This window comes from Saccoglossus kowalevskii, chromosome 9 (assembly GCF_978046115.1).
Source record: "Saccoglossus kowalevskii chromosome 9, keSacKowa6.1, whole genome shotgun sequence".
NCBI classification, from domain to species: Eukaryota; Metazoa; Hemichordata; class Enteropneusta; family Harrimaniidae; genus Saccoglossus; species Saccoglossus kowalevskii.
This window is the reverse complement of record NC_140649.1, coordinates 11,785,751-11,809,278: the sequence shown is the minus strand read 5'-3', so window position 1 is coordinate 11,809,278 and position 23,528 is coordinate 11,785,751. Positions and strand designations below refer to the sequence as shown.

At 33.4% G+C, this 23,528-nt stretch overlaps 1 protein-coding gene across 1 annotated transcript in view; it reads left to right on the top strand.

Moving 5' to 3' along the window:
* Positions 1-23,528, top strand: part of LOC100370277 (protein sidekick-2-like) — a 46,844-nt gene extending 23,316 nt beyond the window's left edge. The window contains exons 7-22 of the mRNA XM_085503926.1: positions 28-342; positions 530-682; positions 2,723-2,860; positions 3,519-3,757; positions 4,081-4,147; positions 9,920-10,030; positions 13,189-13,473; positions 13,651-13,965; positions 14,153-14,305; positions 16,342-16,479; positions 17,137-17,375; positions 17,699-17,823; positions 17,943-18,106; positions 18,765-19,003; positions 19,327-19,393; positions 23,003-23,528. Of these exons, the coding sequence (XP_085360052.1) occupies positions 28-342; positions 530-682; positions 2,723-2,860; positions 3,519-3,757; positions 4,081-4,147; positions 9,920-10,030; positions 13,189-13,473; positions 13,651-13,965; positions 14,153-14,305; positions 16,342-16,479; positions 17,137-17,375; positions 17,699-17,823; positions 17,943-18,106; positions 18,765-19,003; positions 19,327-19,393; positions 23,003-23,118 (2,864 nt within the window). The 3' untranslated portion in view covers positions 23,119-23,528. The remainder of the gene's footprint in view (positions 1-27; positions 343-529; positions 683-2,722; positions 2,861-3,518; positions 3,758-4,080; positions 4,148-9,919; positions 10,031-13,188; positions 13,474-13,650; positions 13,966-14,152; positions 14,306-16,341; positions 16,480-17,136; positions 17,376-17,698; positions 17,824-17,942; positions 18,107-18,764; positions 19,004-19,326; positions 19,394-23,002) is intronic.

The window sequence follows — 23,528 nt, the reverse complement described above, 5'->3', positions numbered from 1 at the left end:
ATTTTATTTTTTCATTATTTTATATAGAGGTACCAGATCAAGTGACAATTATAACTTTTATAGCCACAAATGCTGAGATAATTGAATTGAAATGGGAAGTGACTTATGATGGTAATAGTGACATCATTCAATGTGGTGTAGAATATATGGAATTTAATGATCAACAACAACCAGTGACTGACTGGATGACTTACATAACTGTTACTGAAATTCGGATACAGTGCATGATTCAAATAGAAAACCTAGCAGCATATACCTACTACAAGGCTAGAATTAGTTGTACAAATTCTCAGGGATCAAGTGTACCAACTGAGACTGTTATAGTAAGAACGAAAGAGTCTAGTGAGTATTTTTTTTTATTTACACATTTTGAGCACTATAAATATATCTGTATTAACTGTAATAAATTATGAAAACAAACCCAGAAGATGCTATGTTTTGACTATTTTTTTTAATTCCAAATTCTTGACAGGTTGTAAGATATTTTCGATTTGATTCAGAGTTCTTATTATTCTTTCAAATGCTATAGGTCCTAATCCACCAAGGAATGTAACATTGGTAGCCAATACTGAAAGTGATATCACTGTCACTTGGTTAGTTCCAGTAAAATTGAATGGAGAATTAGATTATTACATAGTTTATTACTCAATTATTAGTGGTAGTAATACTATGAACAAACAAAGTAAGTTATTTGAATTTTATAATATGTTTCAATATTAAGACATTTCGTACTACAGTGATAGTATCATATACATCATATACCTACCGGTGTTATAATTATGAGATCAGCTATTTAGAGCTCTACTATCCATGTATACATGTAAGACAATTTAGGACATACATGTATGCTAGTGTGAAAGTACAATATATTAGTTCAGCTGTCATCAAATATGAGTGGAGCTGTTTATTGGGTGATTGTCTGTCAGTTATTACATTTTCCAATTTTTCTTGCAAACAACTTGCTTAATTGATTAGTGAATACTTGAGTGGACCTTCGTCAGATGTGTTTATTTCATGTTGTTGCAGTTTTCTCTAATTTCGATTTGCCATTTGGGTTTTCTGATTGTTGAGAATATTAGCAAACTTCTGTGTATGGAGTCCGGTCAAACCCTGGTGGAAGCCATGTTTGTTTTTGTTATTAGAGGACGCTTACGCATCCATATTTATAATTCGCATTTTCTTATATGGTAGGATGAAAATAAAACACTACAAAATTACGGCAAGCTGTAACTTATGGCGTTACGGTTACAGGTGTATAATAATGATTTATGCATCATGATATATTATTTACATTAATGTATATTTTTGCAGCAAAAATAACTGTGCATACGCTATTAACATTATCATTTACGTTACTCATTTATGTGATGTGACCCTAAAACAAGCACAGTCTACAAAAAAATGTGTTCTTTTTGAAAATTTCAGGCCAAATGCTTTCTACAGATGTATAGGTTTGTTTTAGACATTATTGTTCTGGTAACGGCTGTCAACATTCTTCATAATAATATATCTCTGTTATTAACATTTTTATCCATGCTTCCTTAAGAGAAAATTCTCAAAACAAGAAAAAGGAATGCAACAATTTCTATAATTTTCATTCACCCATTGTATATTTCACTTAAAGTTGCATTCCCACTTTGCAAATTTGTGCAGTACCATTCACTGATAAAAATAAGGTATATACTGTAACAACATAAATATATTGTCGAGTCAAGCTATGTCACAGAACGTTCTATGTTGCTCTGAAGTTCACCTCTGTACCATGTATTTCTTTGGGCTTGGTGCGAACTGCTGTGGAACGCTGGTCGAGGAACCGGTGAAAATAGCTAAACTCGCGAAAGCAGCACAAACACAACTTTGAAATAATCCTGATCAACTAAATTGATATGTATTAAACATGTAAGGGTGACTTGTTATAGTATTCATGGGAGTCTCAAATAAGCCAAAATACAGTTGGTAATAATAACTATAATAATTCAATACAACTGTGTATAAATCTGAATGGAAATAATGCTAGATCTGATATGGCTATTATATTAGTTAAATGGTTTTGGTCAATTTGGTCTTCAAGTCTTTTATATACATGACATTGTATTTCTTCAACATATTCTTGTCTCCGGCATGTATAGTGATGATACATTGTTTTAATGTATGCAAGCCATTGTTAAAAAGAGCATAATGCACTGTATTTCATGGGTTATGGTTTTGGAGTGTGCCCCAGAATATGAATACCAAATATTGATACTGATTCAGTATCTTCCAAAATTTAGCTTAAATATGACCCATAATTATGTGCAATATAATATGTAAACTGTTTGATAAAAACAAAAGTCATTTTACAGTATAATTAGACTGCTGTCTGCATGTGTTTGCTCGAGTGAGCATCACTACCGTCAACAAATTTACTGTAGTGCCAGAGATGCTGTTCAGCAACTAACATTTTTCTAAGTATGTTTATTTTGATGGTATCAAATCAGACAAATTCTCTGCAATGAGACGAGCATAGTTTAAACTACGAACTATATGAAAATAATGCTGATATAATACAATATTATAATAGCACTAACAATATTTCATGGTATAACCGCCCTTGGTGGGGAACATTGCTTAAACAAACAAATAGTATGTGTGAGGATCCTTAACTTTTAAAATGTTGAGAGCATCTCTACAACATCTTTTCAGTATTAATGTTTCAATTTTTTTCCAAAATATTGTCTATCAGCCAATGGTATTGAACAGACCATAATTCTTACTGGTTTGGTGGCATATACTGAATATGAAGTCTGGGTGGCAGCTGTCAATACAGTAGGCGACCAAAGTTCATATTCGGATAAGACGAATACTCGGACATTAGAGGGAGGTATGTCTTAAATAATGTTCAAGCTGCTTAAAGTTATGTGAACTTCTGTTTTGTGTGTTGTTGATGTGTCCTGAGTTATTTCTGTCACATTGTCAAATTACAAACGCCATTTATACTTTGCGATATTCTTGTGATAAACTTGTATTCCCTGGACTGAGAACGATACTTTAAAATAGTGTTCTATTTGCATCATAATAAATTCAAATAATAAGTACATAAATACAGAACATTCATAACAAATCTTAATATATGATTTACATGTTCTTTACAATATGCCTAATATTAATAGTCATGTAACAAAATGGTTTAAATTACTTTTACCGCCATAATGCTTGGTCCTCCAAAACAGCTCCTTTTAAAGCTTTATCCAATGGTCTGAAAGTTCTATTTTGAATAGTATAAGCATATACATTAGTTATAATGGTTTTGTGAAACACATTTCATCATCAGAGCAATTCTTGTAGGTTTATATACTTGAACTGTGAAGTATATGATGGTATGAATTTTAGGGAATATGTATGAATATGATTTCAGTGATGTGCAGATCATCTGGTTATTCACAACTGTATAAATAAACAATGGAGAATCATATATTCCCAAATTAATAGTAGAAAGAAATCAGAAATAACTTTCAAAATTACTCTTTCTTATATTTCAGTTCCAGACAAACCAAGGATATCCAGTTTTCATAATACATCAGATAGTGCATTGACTATTGAATGGAACCCGCCGATTAATCCACGTGGTGTAACAAAAAGATATGAACTTTATCTATTTCTAAACTCTGGTGGATCAGCTGTGAAGTCTCATACGGAACATGCCAAACAATCAGACCAGACTTCTACTTATACTTACCTGTTTACAAATTTGTTAGCATATACTGAATACATTGTTAGAGTAAGTACTATTCTCTTCGAATAAAAGCAGAAAATTGTATATTTTTACCCACAATTATTCAACAACTGTCCTCTATTCAGGTATAGACAAAACATCAATTCACTACAAGTATTGTTTTGTGCTAAAACAAATTATTATTAAAAATTATCTTTTATCAATAAATTCAAAGCATGTTTTATTTGGAAACAAGAACTAGTATATATACTTGCTATTGCTGATCAAAACCCTAAAGTTTTTATATATACATCCATCTCATTCTGTAACTGATATTCCCTATGCATATTATATCTGATGTATCACATATTTCTGTTCACACTATATAGATAAAGGTTTGCAATGGAAGAAGGTGCAGTCTTGCAGAAGAAAAGAGTGCTAAGACCAGTGAAGGAAGTAAGTCCCAATGTTTACTATTAACAAAATTGAGACCTTTTTATTCATTTGTCTTACAGTATACTAATATAAAAACAAGGGTTTATAGAATAAATCTTGCTTTGTACACGTTACCTTGCACATGGACATGTTTGCCTTGTAATTGTTTAGGAAATTAGAATGACTGGGATGGACTAGATATTTGATGTCCTCCATCCTTTCTGTTCTACATAAAATAAAATACAGTGCATGTCTGAAAGCCTTATATGCTTGGCGAGTTTTCCACCCCAGATACCAAAAAAGTCAGTTACCTGAGGGGATCCAGAGCCCCCTAGCTCCAGCTTTGACTAGTGAAGTCTAGTACAAATAGTAGGCTGCCTGAAAATAAAAAGAAAGGTATTTTGAAAACAGTGACACGAATGCTTTTCACACACCTGGAGTGGACAGGTGTTTTTTCTCTGTTTACACTTTTTTTCTCAAAAATAGTTATCTTGAGATGAGGTCGATATTTTACACTTTTTTATCTTTTTTAATTACCAATAATTGTATACTGCTTGTTACGATGTGCGATTTTAATCTATACTCAATTATATTGCAGTGTATGCTTAGAATAATTGCGTTTGATGGTGTTAGATACAAGCGATATGCATATTTTGTGTTCATTACATTGTTCATGGGGATTGTTCAAATTGGAATCTAAAAAGCACAAGTCTAAATCTAGTAGCACTATTATAGCTAATGAAATTGAAAATAGACTGTTCATGCTTACTAGAAAACTCGCATGAAGTTTGCCACGTATATTGTTGCCAACAATTGTTACATGTGATGCCAAATCAGAATTCGTGTCAATGACTGAACCAGCAAGATCAGCGAGAGTTAGGGTATTAGTGAATCAGTGCCTACTGGGTCTCGGAAATGCACTCTATGGGGCGGGTAATGGAGTGTGAAAAGCCACTGCTGAATACATCTTTTTCAGACCTGGCAGGATTATTCTGGATCCGAAAACCGTTTAGTGACCACAGGGAATCTGGATATGAGTCATGAAGCAGCATGCAGAAATCATATGACTATAATAAGACTCTGTCGTTTTGTCAAGCTACAGATGGACACTGAAGCAGCATATAATCATAAGTTGTTGAGGACAGCATGTATGGCAGTCAACCAAGACATAACATGTTCTTTAAATAAAAACATACAAGAGGCAACTGAGATGGTGCGTGATATTCTCTCTACTTCTAGCTTCTAGTGTTTTTGTCAGACACGTGGCAACGAATGCTGATCAACAAATGCGGTCGCTCACTTGGTAACCTACTACAATCAAGGCCTTTAGAAGTACAGAATGGATTCCACATCATAGCATTGATTGGCTATCTCCAGAGGACTCAGGCCCGTAGCCAGCACTTTTGAATAGGGGGTTCGAAAACAACACATATATAGTTGATGTGAAATGTGTGAATTTTATAATATTCAAAAAGTGTTTTTGAGCTCTGTTACAGAGATTTTTATATTATCGGGTTTAAATTCAATTGGTTTACTTTGTGTTACGTTGGTAAGATATTTCACATAGCATCTTTGAACTATTTTACCATTTTAGAGAAGGGGTCCTGAGCCATTCCCCACCTACAGGCAAACACATCCACACCATTGATCCACTACGGCAAAATGTTGTACACAAAAAAGACAAGACTATACTTATCATAGCATTATTGTCTAAGTATTTTAAGGTAGAACGCTACTTACGAGTTTTTCCGCTCTTCGCAGATGTTAGCGCACATAAAAGTGACACGATTTCATGTCGAAATCTGTCTACAATTATTCATTTTAGTATTAGTCAATTTTGTATTATGTAATTTAATTTCTGTACTATCGTACAAAATATAATGGGTAGAAAAGTGCATAGCACGTTTTAAACACAATACAACATCCATGTAAACATATGGTACTAAGTTAAACTGAATTCATATTCATCTCGTCGCTTGAAACTTTTAAAAGATATAGAGCTATTTGATATATGGTGTGGCAATTTGTGTAGCAACGAAATAAGCCCAGACTGTCAGTATTTGCATAATTGCATAGGGTTATTGACAAAAGATCAGCCCTTAGATCATTATAAAATGGACATATAAAAACAAAGTGAATTTCATTTTCTACCATGCTAAATTCGAACGTATCACTGCAAAAACTAAAAAATTATTGATCTAACTGTATTTTTGTGTGTCAGCCTAATTCTAACATTATGTTTATGGCCAAAACAGCATAAACTCGTCAGTATATATTTTAGTCTATAATTGCTTGCCAATAAATCTCCCAGGTTATAATACTACTTTGATTTTTCCCAAAAGTACACAGCCTTGATGATTGTAAAATGGAGGCATGCCACTTCCTTTTTTTATTCTTTGAGTAAATATCTCTAAGAAATTTGCAGTATCTCCAACTTGTTTTTCAAACCAGACAATGCCGAAAGATATATTTGAACAGGAGATTTTTATTAGCTCCGCTGTCGACTTTGTCGAGCGGAGCTTATCATATGAGTGATTGTCCGTCGTCGTCCGTCGTCCGGTGTCCGTCGTCCGTGTCAATGTTTTACATTTTCGACTTCTTCTTGAAAACTACAAGTCTGAATGCTTTGATACTTGGTGTATATGTACCTTGGGTAGACCTCTCTCAGATTTGTTCATTTTGTAATGATATCTTCAATTCTCTAATTTTGGTGAATATTTTTGTCATTTTTGGTAAAAAGTGATATTTTCAACTTCTTGTTAGAAACCGCAAGTCCAATTGCTTTGATATTACATATATAGGTACTACATGTGGACCACTCTCGAATTTGTTCATTTCATAATGATATCTTTAATTTTCTAATTTTGGTGAATATTTTTGTCATTTTTGGTAAAAAGAGATACTTTCGACTTCTTGTTAAAAACCACAAGTCCAATTGCCTCGATATTACATATATAGGTACTACATGTGGACCACTCTCAAATTTGTTCATTTCATAATGATATCTTTAATTTTCTAATTTTGGTGAATATTTTTTGTCATTTTTGGTAAAAAGTGATATTTTCAACTTCTTGTTAAAAACCACAAGTCCAAGGGGTGATCTCATATTCAAACACCTGGGTCAAACCTGGGTTAACCTGGGTAAACCCAGCCTGCCCTGTTCAGACCTACTAGACCTACAATATGCAAATTAGTAGTAGATTTGAACCTAACCTCTGGATTAACTGCCCATTAACGCCCCCACTGAAAACAAACAACAGAGAACAAAGAAGACAGACCTAGGGAAACCTAGGTTTTTCTTACAGTACTGTTTCAGCCTAGTTTCAGTAGGAAAAAAAATAAGATGTATACTATGGAGCTCCATGTTCATACTGAGTGTTATATTTTGAAGTTTTAAGAATTACAGCAGCGATTTTTTTCTTTGCAAGTCTTGTACATGTAAATGCTAATAAAAACAAACTTGCATTTGTTTCACAAATCTATTTACATCATGTCATTTATAAGTGTGATGAAAATTATATTCATTTATTTCTGTGATTGGTAATAATAATCAGTTTCCTACAACTTACATTTTGATACAAGTCAATACAATGTTTGTTGTTATTCAATTTATCTGTAATTAATTACAGACGTGATGGTTTGTTATATTTTGTCATTAAATGTGAATCAAGTGATACCATAAACCCTCTCTATTGTGATATATATGGTAAATTAATGTTTGAAACAGAACAGGGAAAAAATGCACTAGAATTTTAATGAGCAGCTTCTTAGGATAAATTACTTACGTTATATATATATTTGGCATAGTCAGTAAAATATGTTTATCCACGGAGCGAACTGGTACATTTTGTCCGCAACAAGTACGGTCAGTTTTGTGTCCATGTCAGTTCATAAATTCATAGAGCACATTTTTTGGTTAAGTTTGTAAAGTCTGTGAGACTGTGAGTTATCAAAATATGATGAAAGTATTAAATCGGTAATGGCAACATTGTTTTCTACGAAGGCATCTGAAAACCACAGTCCCTCTATCACTGTGTCAAAACTAAAGTAGGGGCTAATGCTACGACTCCGGCGCTACGACCACCGTAACATTGTCAGCTGACGGCATTGCGGGGAAATTACAGGTATTTACCGCTGCCGATATCTTACTTTTCTGTGACAAAATGCACACATTTCGAACCCCACGGTTAATTAAAAATAAACGATTATTTTAGAAAATGCATCAAAGCACAGTGCCTTGAGGGACTGTGGGCGAAGTAGGCAGCGAGGTGTTGTTTTAAACACCGCAAAAAATCATGCACTCAACGCAGCCATCTTGGTTACCTCAATCGGAATTTCCCTTTGTCACCCAGCATGCATCGATTGCTATATCGCAACGTGCACTGTGTCGCCTTGGGTGACGGTCTTTTGGTACAAGGCACTCTATGCATAAGGTATTTTCAGAGGTCAGGGTTCGTTTTTTATAAGCAGTCTCGTCTGCAGATGAATAGCCGTAAATAATCAGCGCGAGTCCATTTAATTTAATTTTCTGTTTTGATACTTCGTGTCACTGGAAATTGAATAAGAAAAACTGCAAATAACCGATGTGCAGCAAATCGAAATAAGTTTTCATGGCGTACGCTGCATTTGTTTTTCTGGATTTTGCGATGCCGCACTCCTGAAAGAACTGTTAGAAAATTGAACGCGCAACAGTAGTAAAGGCTTGAACACAGTAGCGTAAGTCTCAAGTGCAACTTTGCATCAACAAATGTTCGTCTTTTGATACTTAGCTGTCAGAGACACATATCAATTGTCCAGCCCAATGAAAAGTCTGATTCACGTCCTCTGCTCAATTTGCGACTCGAGCATAACAGTTTATCAAAACAAAACAATTTATTCAGCACGCTGTTCACCGATATATAAAAGAGTGTTTTTTTTAGGCAAGGCACACGGTAAAATGACTACTGTACACCAATAAATCGACACATTTTAGAGACAACTATCTAGTCTTCAAAAAGCAATGTAAACTCTGTCAATCCTAAAAATAAACAACAGCTTGAATGAGGTGCAAATGAGATCGGTTCGAACCGCAGTTTTTATGCAAATTCGTGCGGTCGTCCTGAACCACACTGTCTATTGTTTAAACTTCCAAACCGCAAAACTGGGTTTTGTTCGGGCGGTTTAGGGCGGTTAGGGTTTTCGTAGGTTTGACCCGCATGTTTGAATATGAGATCACCCCCAATTGCTTTGATATTACATATATAGATACTACATATGGACCACTCTCAAATTTGTTCATTTCATGGTGATATCTTCAATTCTCTAATTTTGATGAATATTTTTGTCATTTTTGGTAAAAAGTGATATTTTCTTCTTGTTAAAACCACAATCATTTATGGTCAAAAATGATATTTTTGAATTCTTGTTGAAAACAGCAAGTCCCATTGCATTGATACTATGCATATTGTTCATTTTCTAATGATATCTTCTGTTCTTTAATCGAAATGTGCATTGCTAACAGCGGAGCTATCTCAGCCGAGAGGCTGCTTGTTTTTTTTTTTTTCTTGTTCTACAAAAATATAAACACACAAGGAAGCATTTGGTATGATACCAAATAAACTTCTTCTTAAAAGCTGAAGCTGTGATGTTGAATTCTCTGATTTTAGTGAATATCGGTGTCTCATTTTTGGTAACAACTAATATTTTTAACTTCTTCATTAGCAGACCATAGTTATTTTGATAGCCATGTCCCCATGTAATGAACGTAATGAGAAATATAATAACACCTTCCTAATATATTTTTTTAATCTACAGAATGCGAAGACGCCAACAAAGTTGCCTACTGCCCTCTAGTGTTGAAGTTTGAATTCTGCATTCGCCCGTATTTCCGCCAGAAGTGTTGTAAGACTTGTAAGACATTGGCTGGTCAGTAAGGGACGACGTCAATAGATCGATGTCGGATAAAAAACTTATTTCCTTTAGTTTGGGGGTGGGGGGTTTTGACCTCAAAAAGTTTCCATCCCACAAAAACGATTAAGTTTCAGTTGGGGGTAAAGAGGGTTTGGAAAAAAACTAAAAGAATTAAGTTTTTTATCCGACATCGATCTTTTGACGTCGTCCCTAACTACAACAAAATTGAATGCGAATGGAAGATCCATTTAACTGTGCCAGCAATAACTTAACGTTACATCTGGACACCAGTCTGGGCATAAGTTCTCCAAAAGAGGTGGAATTCAATTCGAATTCAACCAATTATGAACTTCAAGATCATCATCACTTGATTCTTCTGTGAGATTCTTTGTTACAACCAGAAATAAACACATTCTTGTTGATGAACAGCAACACATTTTGTTTTCTGAATAACTACAGGGCACTGTTGACGCAAAGTTCAACATTTGCGTCATAATTCTAGATGTGACAATACAGGACTCAACAATACCGTGCTTCATAGGATGTGAACTCCAGTTCAGTGCTTGCCATGTTCAGTAACCAAGTCCGAATACAGTGTTGTCCCCTTTGTTCTTGACATTAAACTCATTTTTACCTTGCCCGTACCATCAAAGATGGAAGGGAAAGGTATATTAAGGGAAAGATTTTGTCCGGCGTTGTCCTCGTTTATAATTGTTATTGTGTGCATAATAACTTTACTAATTCTATTCCAAACTTCATCAAACTTGGTCACCTTATTCATCAGTATAATGTCTTCCCTGAGTTTGAACAACAGATGTCCTGTATGAAAATATCATGCAAAAATTGAGAAAATCTGATAAAATATTTTGACTGTTTCTACTTGACTGATCACTGGTGATACACATCAAAGGTCACTGATCTCAGTGGAAATATGCATTGTTGTATGTGTTCAATGAAGCAAATGATTTATCTTGTAATAATATCCTTGGTAATGTATCCCAGAATCCCATTCTGGGTTTCAAAACCAACTCATGGAGAGATTGCACAGTCTGATACACATTTTTAAACCTACCAATAAAATCTTTACAGAAAACAAGATGTCAGAAAATCAATATAAGCACTCCTATGAACTGGGTGGCAAACTTTAATCAAGATCTGATGCTAATAGAAAATATGTTTAGTTCAAAGTTATCAAATCAAAAACAATACATAAAAAGCAAAACATTTCATCCACATTTTAAAAAGAAAATTGTTCTAAAATATATGTATTCTGTATTTGACAAACAGTTCATTCGACAAATGAAAACTCGCAGGAATATGTTTCAGCTATTAAAACAGAATGATAGTTTTCATAATACTATTTTAAAAACGCACTTCGAAGATTGCAGTGTTTGAAGATGTAGATTCTCAGGAGGCAACAGTACTGTTGACTTCTCCCTCCACTGGACACCAACTAACTATTTAAGTTGATTTGCATACAAAGCAGAGCTTGCAACATGATAGCTATTCATAAAGGGTGTTTTTTTTTACTTTTCATATAATACAGTAGTCACACAATGAGGCAGTTCGTATTTGTCACAGTGAATCATTAATTTTTGACAGACACCTGTACAAAATATTTGGACAAAAGCCAGCTAAGATTTTCTGTTATCTTGCATGTTTTATGAATCTATTCACGTCTAAATGCAGAACTTTTTTTTTGCGATGAGGCATTTATTTTTATACTGAAATATCTGAATTACTTTGAATAAAACTGGAAATTATGTCCCTTAAAATAATTAAACAAATAAGGCACCAATGTTTTTGTAAGATATTTACATCTTTTAAGGACATTCGGTAGACTGATTCCGCACTGTTGGTTCAACCCCAAAACTTGTTTGTATTTAAAATTATGACAATGCATATTTAGATTGAAACAAACTGTGATAAAGGGAATTATATTATATAACAAAGGGCAAGGTCACCAGAGTTCAACTATGTTACTGGTGCTCGATTACCCGTAGAAATAATTGTATGTATATCAGACAACATGGCACATAAATTTCTCCATATATATTACCATTGTTTTATATTCTGAACAGTGTTCCCTTTTCTGTACGCATAAAATGAATTCAATGTATTTTAAAGTTGATACAAAAATCTTGATCTACTTGCCACCAGTAAGATTCAAATCATGGTTTTATTGGAAACACAGCCTAAACACAACAACTGTTCCTCTCTTTACTATTACCTTTTTAGCTCCGCTGTCGACTTTGTCGAGCGGAGCTTATCATATGAGTGATTGTCTGTCGTCGTCCGTGTCAATGTTTTACTTTTTCGACTTCTTCTTGAAAACTACAATCCTGAATGCTTTGATACTTGGTGTATATGTACCTTGGGTAGACCTCTCTCAGATTTGTTCATTTCATGATCATATCTTCAATTCTCTAATTTTGGTGAATATTTTTGGTAAAAAGTTATATTTTCGACTTCTTGTTAAAAACCGCAAGTCCAATTGCTTTGATATTACATATATAGGTACTACATGTAGACCTCTCTCAGATTTGTTTATTTTGTAATGATATCTTTAGTTCTCTAATTTTGGTGAATATTTTTGTCATTTTTGGTAAAAAGTGATATTTTTGACTTCTTGTTAAAAACCGCAAGTCCAATTGCTTTGATATTACATATATAGGTACTACATGTGGACCCCTCTCTGATTTGTTCATTTTGTAATGATACCTTTAATTCTCCAATTTTGGTGAATATTTTTGTCATTTTTGGTAGAAATTGTATTATGTTTTCTTGGAAACAAATCCTTCTTTCTCCATGAAAACTTTAAATATGAATGACGTGCATGTATGTGAATCATCACACAACAATTTATGAATGATTTACTGTTACTGCTCTAGCTGGCTTTCTTGTTACTAGTTTCTCCAATTACTTACACTACCTGTTCTCAGAGAGCTGCTATGAATGCAGAAGTGTAACAATACTTTTTAAAGGTGACGTGCACCAGGGGGTGGGGGGTGATACCAGTATACTACTTGTTTTTAATGTGCATACTGTTGGAACACACAGAAAATGATGATATATTTCATGGATAATGTGACAATAAAGTACCATATCAGCTAGTAATATTTCACACTAAACATCACAACTGTAAGTTATTAAACACAACATTTTTTTTCCAGTTCTTGCAACAATAGTTGAGATACCAGATTCACAAGCAATTGAGATATCTAGTTCTCCAGTTTTTACATGTAGTGGACATGGTAAACCATTGCCAGAAGTGACATGGCAGACAATTAACGGAGGCCCTATTTCTGAGTCTGATACTGAGATCATAGAGGATGGTTATTTTATGAATAGTACACTGACATTCAACAGTGTAGATAGAAATGACAATGGTATATATCAATGTGTGGTGAATAATGGATATGATGATGTGAGTGAAAACTTTACTCTCACTGTCTTAGGTATGTATTATACAAGTTTATCAATAAATAAGTAAAAAATGTATTTAAATCTCTATAGGACCATTTTTGTGAGTGGATGTGAACAATATCATAATTATGGGATTGATTTGAATCAGCGATCAGACACGATTGATTTCGTATATAATAGTAATTTTATTTTTTCATTATTTTATATAGAGGTACCAGATCAAGTGACAGTTATAACTTTTATAGCCACAAATGCTGAGATAATTGAATTGAAATGGGAAGTGACTTATGATGGTAACAGTGACATCATACAATGTGGTGTAGAATATATGGAATTTAATGATCAACAACAACCAGTGACTGACTGGATGACTTACATAACTGTTACTGAAATTCGGATACAGTACATGATTCAAATAGAAAACCTAGCAGCATATACCTACTACAAGGCTAGAATTAGTTGTACAAATTCTCAGGGATCAAGTGTACCAACTGAGACTGTTATAGTAAGAACGAAAGAGTCTAGTGAGTATATTTTTTTATTTACACATTTTGAGCACTATAAATATATCTGTATTAACTGTAATAAATTATGAAAACAAACCCAGAAGATGCTATGTTTTGACTATTTTTTTTAATTCCAAATTCTTGACAGGTTGTAAGATATTTTCGATTTGATTCAGAGTTCTTATTATTCTTTCAAATGCTATAGGTCCTAATCCACCAAGGAATGTAACATTGGTAGCCAATACTGAAAGTGATATCACTGTCACTTGGTTAGTTCCAGTAAAATTGAATGGAGAATTAGATTATTACATAGTTTATTACTCAATTATTAGTGGTAGTAATACTATGAACAAACAAAGTAAGTTATTTGAATTTTATAATATGTTTCAATATTAAGACATTTCGTACTACAGTGATAGTATCATATACATCATATACCTACCGGTGTTATAATTATGAGATCAGCTATTTAGAGCTCTACTATCCATGTATACATGTAAGACAATTTAGGACATACATGTATGCTAGTGTGAAAGTACAATATATTAGTTCAGCTGTCATCAAATATGAGTGGAGCTGTTTATTGGGTGATTGTCTGTCAGTTATTACATTTTCCACTTTTTCTTGCAAACAACTTGCTTAATTGATTAGTGAATACTTGAGTGGACCTTCGTCAGATGTGTTTATTTCATGTTGTTGCAGTTTTCTCTAATTTCGATTTGCCATTTGGGTTTTCTGATTGTTGAGAATATTAGCAAACTTCTGTGTATGGAGTCCGGTCAAACCCTGGTGGAAGCCATGTTTGTTTTTGTTATTAGAGGACGCTTACGCATCCATATTTATAATTCGCATTTTCTTATATGGTAGGATGAAAATAAAACACTGCAAAATTACGGCAAGCTGTAACTTATGGCGTTATGGTTACAGGTGTATAATAATGATTTATGCATCATGATATATTATTTACATTAATGTATATTTTTGCAGCAAAAATAACTGTGCATACGCTATTAACATTATCATTTATGTTACTCATTTATGTGATGTGACCCTAAAACAAGCACAGTCTACAAAAAAATGTGTTCTTTTTGAAAATTTCAGGCCAAATGCTTTCTACAGATGTATAGGTTTGTTTTAGACATTATTGTTCTGGTAACGGCTGTCAACATTCTTCATAATAATATATCTCTGTAACATTTTTATCCATGCTTCCTTAAGAGAAAATTCTCAAAACAAGAAAAAGGAATGCAACAATTTCTATAATTTTCATTCACCCATTGTATATTTCACTTAAAGTTGCATTCCCACTTTGCAAATTTGTGCAGTACCATTCACTGATAAAAATAAGGTATATACTGTAACAACATAAATATATTGTCGAGTCAAGCTACGTCACAGAACGTTCTATGTTGCTCTGAAGTTCACCTCTGTACCATGTATTTCTTTGGGCTTGGTGCGAACTGCTGTGGAACGCTGGTCGAGGAACCGGTGAAAATAGCTAAACTCGCGAAAGCAGCACAAACACAACTTTGAAATAATCCTGATCAACTAAATTGATATGTATTAAACATGTAAGGGTGACTTGTTATAGTATTCATGGGAGTCTCAAATAAGCCAAAATACAATTTGTAATAATAACTATAATAATTCAATACAACTGTGTATAAATCTGAATAGAAATAATGCTAGACCTGATATGGCTATTATATTAGTTAAATGGTTTTGGTCAATTTGGTCTTCAAGTCTTTTATATACATGACATTGTATTTCTTTAACATATTCTTGTCTCCGGCATGTATAGTGATGATACATTGTTTTAATGTATGCAAGCCATTGTTAAAAAGAGCATAATGCACTGTATTTCATGGGTTATGGTTTTGGAGTGTGCCCCAGAATATGAATACCAAATATTGATACTGATTCAGTATCTTCCAAAATTTAGCTTAAATATGACCCATAATTATGGGCAATATAATATGTAAACTGTTTGATAAAAACAAAAGTTATTTTACAGTATAATTAGACTGCTGTCTGCATGTGTTTGCTCGAGTGAGCATCACTACCGTCAACAAATTTACTGTAGTGCCAGAGATGCTGTTCAGCAACTAACATTTTTCTAAGTATGTTTATTTTGATGGTATCAAATCAGACAAATTCTCTGCAATGAGACGAGCATAGTTTAAACTACGAACTATATGAAAATAATGCTGATATAATACAATATTATAATAGCACTAACAATATTTCATGGTATAACCGCCCTTGGTGGGGAACATTGCTTAAACAAACAAATAGTATGTGTGAGGATCCTTAACTTTTAAAATGTTGAGAGCATCTCTACAACATCTTTTCAGTATTAATGTTTCAATTTTTTTCCAAAATATTGTCTATCAGCCAATGGTATTGAACAGACCATAATTCTTACTGGTTTGGTGGCATATACTGAATATGAAGTCTGGGTGGCAGCTGTCAATACAGTAGGCGACCAAAGTTCATATTCGGATAAGACGAATACTCGGACATTAGAGGGAGGTATGTCTTAAATAATGTTCAAGCTGCTTAAAGTTATTGAACTTCTGTTTTGTGTGTTGTTGATGTGTCCTGAGTTATTTCTGTCACATTGTCAAATTACAAACGCCATTTATACTTTGCGATATTCTTGTGATAAACTTGTATTCCCTGGACTGAGAACGATAATTTAAAATAGTGTTCTATTTGCATCATAATAAATTCAAATAATAAGTACATAAATACAGAACATTCATAACAAATCTTAATATATGATTTACATGTTCTTTACAATATGCCTAATATTAATAGTCATGTAACAAAATGGTTTAAATTACTTTTACCGCCATAATGCTTGGTCCTCCAAAACAGCTCCTTTTAAAGCTTTATCCAATGGTCTGAAAGTTCTATTTTGAATAGTATAAGCATATACATTAGTTATAATGGTTTTGTGAAACACATTTCATCATCAGAGCAATTCTTGTAGGTTTATATACTTGAACTGTGAAGTATATGATGGTATGAATTTTAGGGAATATGTATGAATATGATTTCAGTGATGTGCAGATCATCTGGTTATTCACAACTGTATAAATAAACAATGGAGAATCATATATTCCCAAATTAATAGTAGAAAGAAATCAGAAATAACTTTCAAAATTACTCTTTCTTATATTTCAGTTCCAGACAAACCAAGGATATCCAGTTTTCATAATACATCAGATAGTGCATTGACTATTGAATGGAACCCGCCGATTAATCCACGTGGTGTAACAAAAAGATATGAACTTTATCTATTTCTAAACTCTGGTGGATCAGCTGTGAAGTCTCATACGGAACATGCCAAACAATCAGACCAGACTTCTACTTATACTTACCTGTTTACAAATTTGTTAGCATATACTGAATACATTGTTAGAGTAAGTACTATTCTCTTCGAATAAAAGCAGAAAATTGTATATTTTTACCCACAATTATTCAACAACTGTCCTCTATTCAGGTATAGACAAAACATCAATTCACTACAAGTATTGTTTTGTGCTAAAACAAATTATTATTAAAAATTATCTTTTATCAATAAATTCAAAGCATGTTTTATTTGGAAACAAGAACTAGTATATATACTTGCTATTGCTGATCAAAACCCTAAAGTTTTTATCTATACATCCATCTCATTCTGTAACTGATATTCCCTATGCATATTATATATGATGTATCACATATTTCTGTTCACACTATATAGATAAAGGTTTGCAATGGAAGAAGGTGCAGTCTTGCAGAAGAAAAGAGTGCTAAGACCAGTGAAGGAAGTAAGTCCCAATGTTTACTATTAACAAAATTGAGACCTTTTTATTCATTTGTCTTACAGTATACTAATATAAAAACAAGGGTTTATAGAATAAATCTTGCTTTGTACACGTTACCTTGCACATGGACATGTTTGCCTTGTAATTGTTTAGGAAATTAGAATGACTGGGATGGACTAGATATTTGATGTCCTCCATCCTTTCTGTTCTACATAAAATAAAATACATAATTCTTACTGGTTTGGTGGCATATACTGAATATGAAGTCTGGGTGGCAGCTGTCAATACAGTAGGCGACCAAAGTTCATATTCGGATAAGACGAATACTCGGACATTAGAGGGAGGTATGTCTTAAATAATGTTCAAGCTGCTTAAAGTTATGTGAACTTCTGTTTTGTGTGTTGTTGATGTGTCCTGAGTTATTTCTGTCACATTGTCAAATTACAAACGCCATTTATACTTTGCGATATTCTTGTGATAAACTTGTATTCCCTGGACTGAGAACGATACTTTAAAATAGTGTTCTATTTGCATCATAATAAATTCAAATAATAAGTACATAAATACAGAACATTCATAACAAATCTTAATATATAATTTACATGTTCTTTACAATATGCCTAATATTAATAGTCATGTAACAAAATGGTTTAAATTACTTTTACCGCCATAATGCTTGGTCCTCCAAAACAGCTCCTTTTAAAGCTTTATCCAATGGTCTGAAAGTTCTATTTTGAATAGTATAAGCATATACATTAGTTATAATGGTTTTGTGAAACACATTTCATCATCAGAGCAATTCTTGTAGGTTTATATACTTGAACTGTGAAGTATATGATGGTATGAATTTTAGGGAATATGTATGAATATGATTTCAGTGATGTGCAGATCATCTGGTTATTCACAACTGTATAAATAAACAATGGAGAATCATATATTCCTAAATTAATAGTAGAAAGAAATCAGAAATAACTTTCAAAATTACTCTTTCTTATATTTCAGTTCCAGACAAACCAAGGATATCCAGTTTTCATAATACATCAGATAGTGCATTGACTATTGAATGGAACCCGCCGATTAATCCACGTGGTGTAACAAAAAGATATGAACTTTATCTATTTCTAAACTCTGGTGGATCAGCTGTGAAGTCTCATACGGAACATGCCAAACAATCAGACCAGACTTCTACTTATACTTACCTGTTTACAAATTTGTTAGCATATACTGAATACATTGTTAGAGTAAGTACTATTCTCTTCGAATAAGAGCAGAAAATTGTATATTTTTACCCACAATTATTCAACAACTGTCCTCTATTCAGGTATAGACAAAACATCAATTCACTACAAGTATTGTTTTGTGCTAAAACAAATTATTATTAAAAATTATCTTTTATCAATAAATTCAAAGCATGTTTTATTTGGAAACAAGAACTAGTATATATACTTGCTATTGCTGATCAAAACCCTAAAGTTTTTATCTATACATCCATCTCATTCTGTAACTGATATTCCCTATGCATATTATATATGATGTATCACATATTTCTGTTCACACTATATAGATAAAGGTTTGCAATGGAAGAAGGTGCAGTCTTGCAGAAGAAAAGAGTGCTAAGACCAGTGAAGGAAGTAAGTCCCAATGTTTACTATTAACAAAATTGAGACCTTTTTATTCATTTGTCTTACAGTATACTAATATAAAAACAAGGGTTTATAGAATAAATCTTGCTTTGTACACGTTACCTTGCACATGGACATGTTTGCCTTGTAATTGTTTAGGAAATGAGAATGACTGGGATGGACTAGATATTTGATGTCCTCCATCCTTTCTGTTCTACATAAAATAAAATACAGTGCATGTCTGAAAGCCTTATATGCTTGGCGAGTTTACCACCCCAGATACCAAAAAAGTCAGTTACCTGAGGGGATCCAGAGCCCCCTAGCTCCAGCTCTGACTAGTGAAGTCTAGTACAAATAGTAGGCTGCCTGAAAATAAAAAGAAAGGTATTTTGAAAACAGTGACACGAATGCTTTTCACACACCTGGAGTGGACAGGTGTTTTTTCTCTGTTTACACTTTTTTCTCAAAAATAGTTATCTTGAGATGAGGTCGATATTTTACACTTTTTTATCTTTTTAAATTACCAATAATTGTATACTGCTTGTTACGATGTGCGATTTTAATCTATACTCAATTATATTGCAGTGTATGCTTAGAATAATTGCGTTTGATGGTGTTAGATACAAGCGATATGCATATTTTGTGTTCATTACATTGTTTATGGGGATTGTTCAAATTGGAATCTAAAAAGCACAAGTCTAAATCTAGTAGCACTATTATAGCTAATGAAATTGAAAATAGACTGTTCATGCTTACTAGAAAACTCGCATGAAGTTTGCCACGTATATTGTTGCCAACAATTGTTACATGTGATGCCAAATCAGAATTCGTGTCAATGACTGAACCAGCAAGATCAGCGAGAGTTAGGGTATTAGTGAATCAGTGCCTACTGGGTCTCGGAAATGCACTCTATGGGGCGGGTAATGGAGTGTAAAAAGCCACTGCTGAATACATCTTTTTCAGACCTGGCAGGATTATTCTGGATCCGAAAACCGTTTAGTGACCACAGGGAATCTGGATATGAGTCATGAAGCAGCATGCAGAAATCATATGACTATAATAAGACTCTGTCGTTTTGTCAAGCTACAGATGGACACTGAAGCAGCATATAATCATAAGTTGTTGAGGACAGCATGTATGGCAGTCAACCAAGACATAACATGTTCTTTAAATAAAAACTGAGATGGTGCGTGATATTCTCTCTACTTCTAGCTTCTAGTGTTTTTGTCAGACACGTGGCAACGAATGCTGATCAACGAATGCGGTCGCTCACTTGGTAACCTACTACAATCAAGGCCTTTAGAAGTACAGAATGGATTCCACATCATAGCATTGATTGGCTATCTCCAGAGGACTCAGGCCCGTAGCCAGCACTTTTGAATAGGGGGTTCGAAAACAACACATATATAGTTGATGTGAAATGTGTGAATTTTATAATTTTCAAAAAGTGTTTTTGAGCTCTGTTACAGAGATTTTTATATTATCGGGTTTAAATTCAATTGGTTTACTTTGTGTTACGTTGGTAAGATATTTCACATAACATCTTTGAACTATTTTACCATTTTAGAGAAGGGGTCCTGAGCCATTCCCCACCTACAGGCAAACACATCCACACCATTGATCCACTACGGCAAAATGTTGTACACAAAAAAGACAAGACTATACTTATCATAGCATTATTGTCTAAGTATTTTAAGGTAGAACGCTACTTACGAGTTTTTCCGCTCTTCGCAGATGTTAGCGCACATAAAAGTGACACGATTTCATGTCGAAATCTGTCTACAATTATTCATTTTAGTATTAGTCAATTTTGTATTATGTAATTTAATTTCTGTACTATCGTACAAAATGTAATGGGTAGAAAAGTGCATAGCACGTTTTAAACACAATACAACATCCATGTAAACATATGGTACTAAGTTAAACTGAATTCATATTCATCTCGTCGCTTGAAACTTTTAAAAGATATAGAGCTATTTGATATATGGTGTGGCAATTTGTGTAGCAACGAAGTAAGCCCAGACTGTCAGTATTTGCATAATTGCATAGGGTTATTGACAAAAGATCAGCCATTAGATCATTATAAAATGGACATATAAAAACAAAGTGAATTTCATTTTCTACCATGCTAAATTCGAACGTATCACTGAAAAAACTAAAAAATTATTGATCTAACTGTATTTTTGTGTGTCAGCCTAATTCTAACATTATGTTTATGGCCAAAACAGCATAAACTCGTCAGTATATATTTTAGTCTATAATTGCTTGCCAATAAATCTCCCAGGTTATAATACTACTTTGATTTTTCCAAAAGTACACAGCCTTGATGATTGTAAAATGGAGGCATGCCACTTCCTTTTTTTATTCTTTGAGTAAATATCTCTAAGAAATTTGCAGTATCTCCAACTTGTTTTTCAAACCAGACAATGCCGAAACCATATTTGAACAGGAGATTTTTATTAGCTCCGCTGTCGACTTTGTCGAGCGGAGCTTATCATATGAGTGATTGTCCGTCGTCGTCCGGTGTCCGTCGTCCGTCGTCCGTGTCAATGTTTTACATTTTCGACTTCTTCTTGAAAACTACAAGTCTGAATGCTTTGATACTTGGTGTATATGTACCTTGGGTAGACCTCTCTCAGATTTGTTGATTTTGTAATGATATCTTCAATTCTCTAATTTTGGTGAATATTTTTGTCATTTTTGGTAAAAAGTGATATTTTCAACTTCTTGTTAGAAACCGCAAGTCCAATTGCTTTGATATTACATATATAGGTACTACATGTTGACCACTCTCGAATTTGTTCATTTCATAATGATATCTTTAATTTTCTAATTTTGGTGAATATTTTTGTCATTTTTGGTAAATAGTGATATTTTCGACTTCTTGTTAAAAACGACAAGTCCAATTGCTTTGATATTACATATATAGTTACTACATGTGGACCTCTCTCAGATTTGTTCATTTTGTAATGATATCTTTAATTTTCTAAATTTGGTGAATATTTTTGTCATTTTTGGTAAAAAGAGATACTTCCGACTTCTTGTTAAAAACCACAAGTCCAATTGCTTTGATATTACATATATAGATACTACATATGGACCACTCTCAAATTTGTTCATTTCATGACGATATCTTCAATTCTCTAATTTTGATGAATATTTTTGTCATTTTTGGTAAAAAGTGATATTTTCTTCTTGTTAAAAACCACAATCATTTATGGTCAAAAATGATATTTTTGAATTCTTGTTGAAAACAGCAAGTCCCATTGCATTGATATATGCATATTGTTCATTTTCTAATGATATCTTCTGTTCTTTAATCGAAATGTGCATTGCTAACAGCAGAGGCTGCTTGTTTTGTTTTTTTCTTGTTCTACAAAAATATAAACACACAAGGAAGCATTTGGTATGATACCAAATAAACTTCTTCTTAAAAGCTAAAGCTGTGATGTTGAATTCTCTGATTTTAGTGAATATCGGTGTCTCATTTTTGGTAACAACTAATATTTTTAACTTCTTCATTAGCAGACCATAGTTATTTTGATAGCCATGTCCCCATGTAATGAACGTAATGAGAAATATAATAACACCTTCCTAATACATTTGTTTAATCTACAGAATGCGAAGACTCCAACAAAGTTGCCTACTGCCCTCTAGTGTTGAAGTTTGAATTCTGCATTCGCCCGTATTTCCGCCAGATGTGTTGTAAGACTTGTACATTGGCTGGTCACTAAGGGACGACGTCAATAGATCGATGTCGGATAAAAAACTTATTTCCTTTAGTTTGGGGGTGGGGGGTTTTGACCTCAAAAAGTTTCCATCCCACAAAAACGATTAAGTTTCAGTGGGGGGTAGGAGGGGGGTTGGAAAAAAACTAAAAGAATTAAGTTTTTTATCCGACATCGATCTTTTGACGTCGTCCCTAACTACAACAAAATTGAATGCGAATGGAAGATCCAATTAACTGTGCCAGCAATAACTTAACGTTACATCTGGACACCAGTCTGGGCATAAGTTCTCCAAAAGAAGTGGAATTCAGTTCGAATTCAACCAATTATGAACTTCAAGATCATCATCACTTGATTCTTCTGTGAGATTCTTTGTTACAACCAGAAATAAACACATTCTTGTTGATGAACAGCAA